At 55.5% G+C, this 483-nt stretch overlaps 1 protein-coding gene across 1 annotated transcript in view; it reads left to right on the forward strand.

Moving 5' to 3' along the window:
- The first annotated feature begins 209 nt into the window (after positions 1–209).
- TBPL2 (TATA-box binding protein like 2) overlaps positions 210–483 on the forward strand; it is a 10,330-nt gene continuing 10,056 nt past the window's right edge. The window contains 1 exon segment of the mRNA XM_019474790.1: positions 210–272. Within this exon segment, the coding sequence (XP_019330335.1) occupies positions 210–272 (63 nt within the window).

The following is a 483-nucleotide window of genomic DNA, read 5'->3' on the forward strand; positions in this document are numbered from 1 at the left end:
GGGTGGGGGGGCAGAAACAGAGACACCCGTGGGGAAAACGTCTGCAAGGGGAGGACAGCAGCAGTTGTAATGGCTTCCTCCCCCTAAGCAGCGTTAGCAATGCTGGCCCAGCTGAGAACAGGCCATTTCATTGCAACACCTTGAATTTGAGGTTTAGAATTTTGGACTGGGGCTCCTCTCAAAGGACCAGGTGTGCCTTACTGCAGTCGATGAGGCAGGTGGGAGAAATTAAGGGCACATTACACTTGCTCACTAAAAAGCACCAGTCAGAGGTGCTTTATCTTTGCAAGGTCTAAGTCGCAGCTCCGACTCCCCATTTATCTTCAGCCCTGCGGAGGGGAGCGGGCTCGGGGGAGCTCGGGAGCAGGTTGTGTTTGTAGGCTCAAGCACATGACAGCACCCTGATTTCTCTAGCCCTTCCACAGGATGGAGCAACCCCCTTCGGACAGCCCTGCCGAGGGCAGGGGAAAGGCTCAAAGGCCA

The sequence above is a fragment of the Aptenodytes forsteri genome, unplaced genomic scaffold (genome assembly GCF_000699145.1).
Source record: "Aptenodytes forsteri isolate BGI_AS27 unplaced genomic scaffold, ASM69914v1 Scaffold76, whole genome shotgun sequence".
Classification (NCBI taxonomy): domain Eukaryota; kingdom Metazoa; phylum Chordata; class Aves; order Sphenisciformes; family Spheniscidae; genus Aptenodytes; species Aptenodytes forsteri.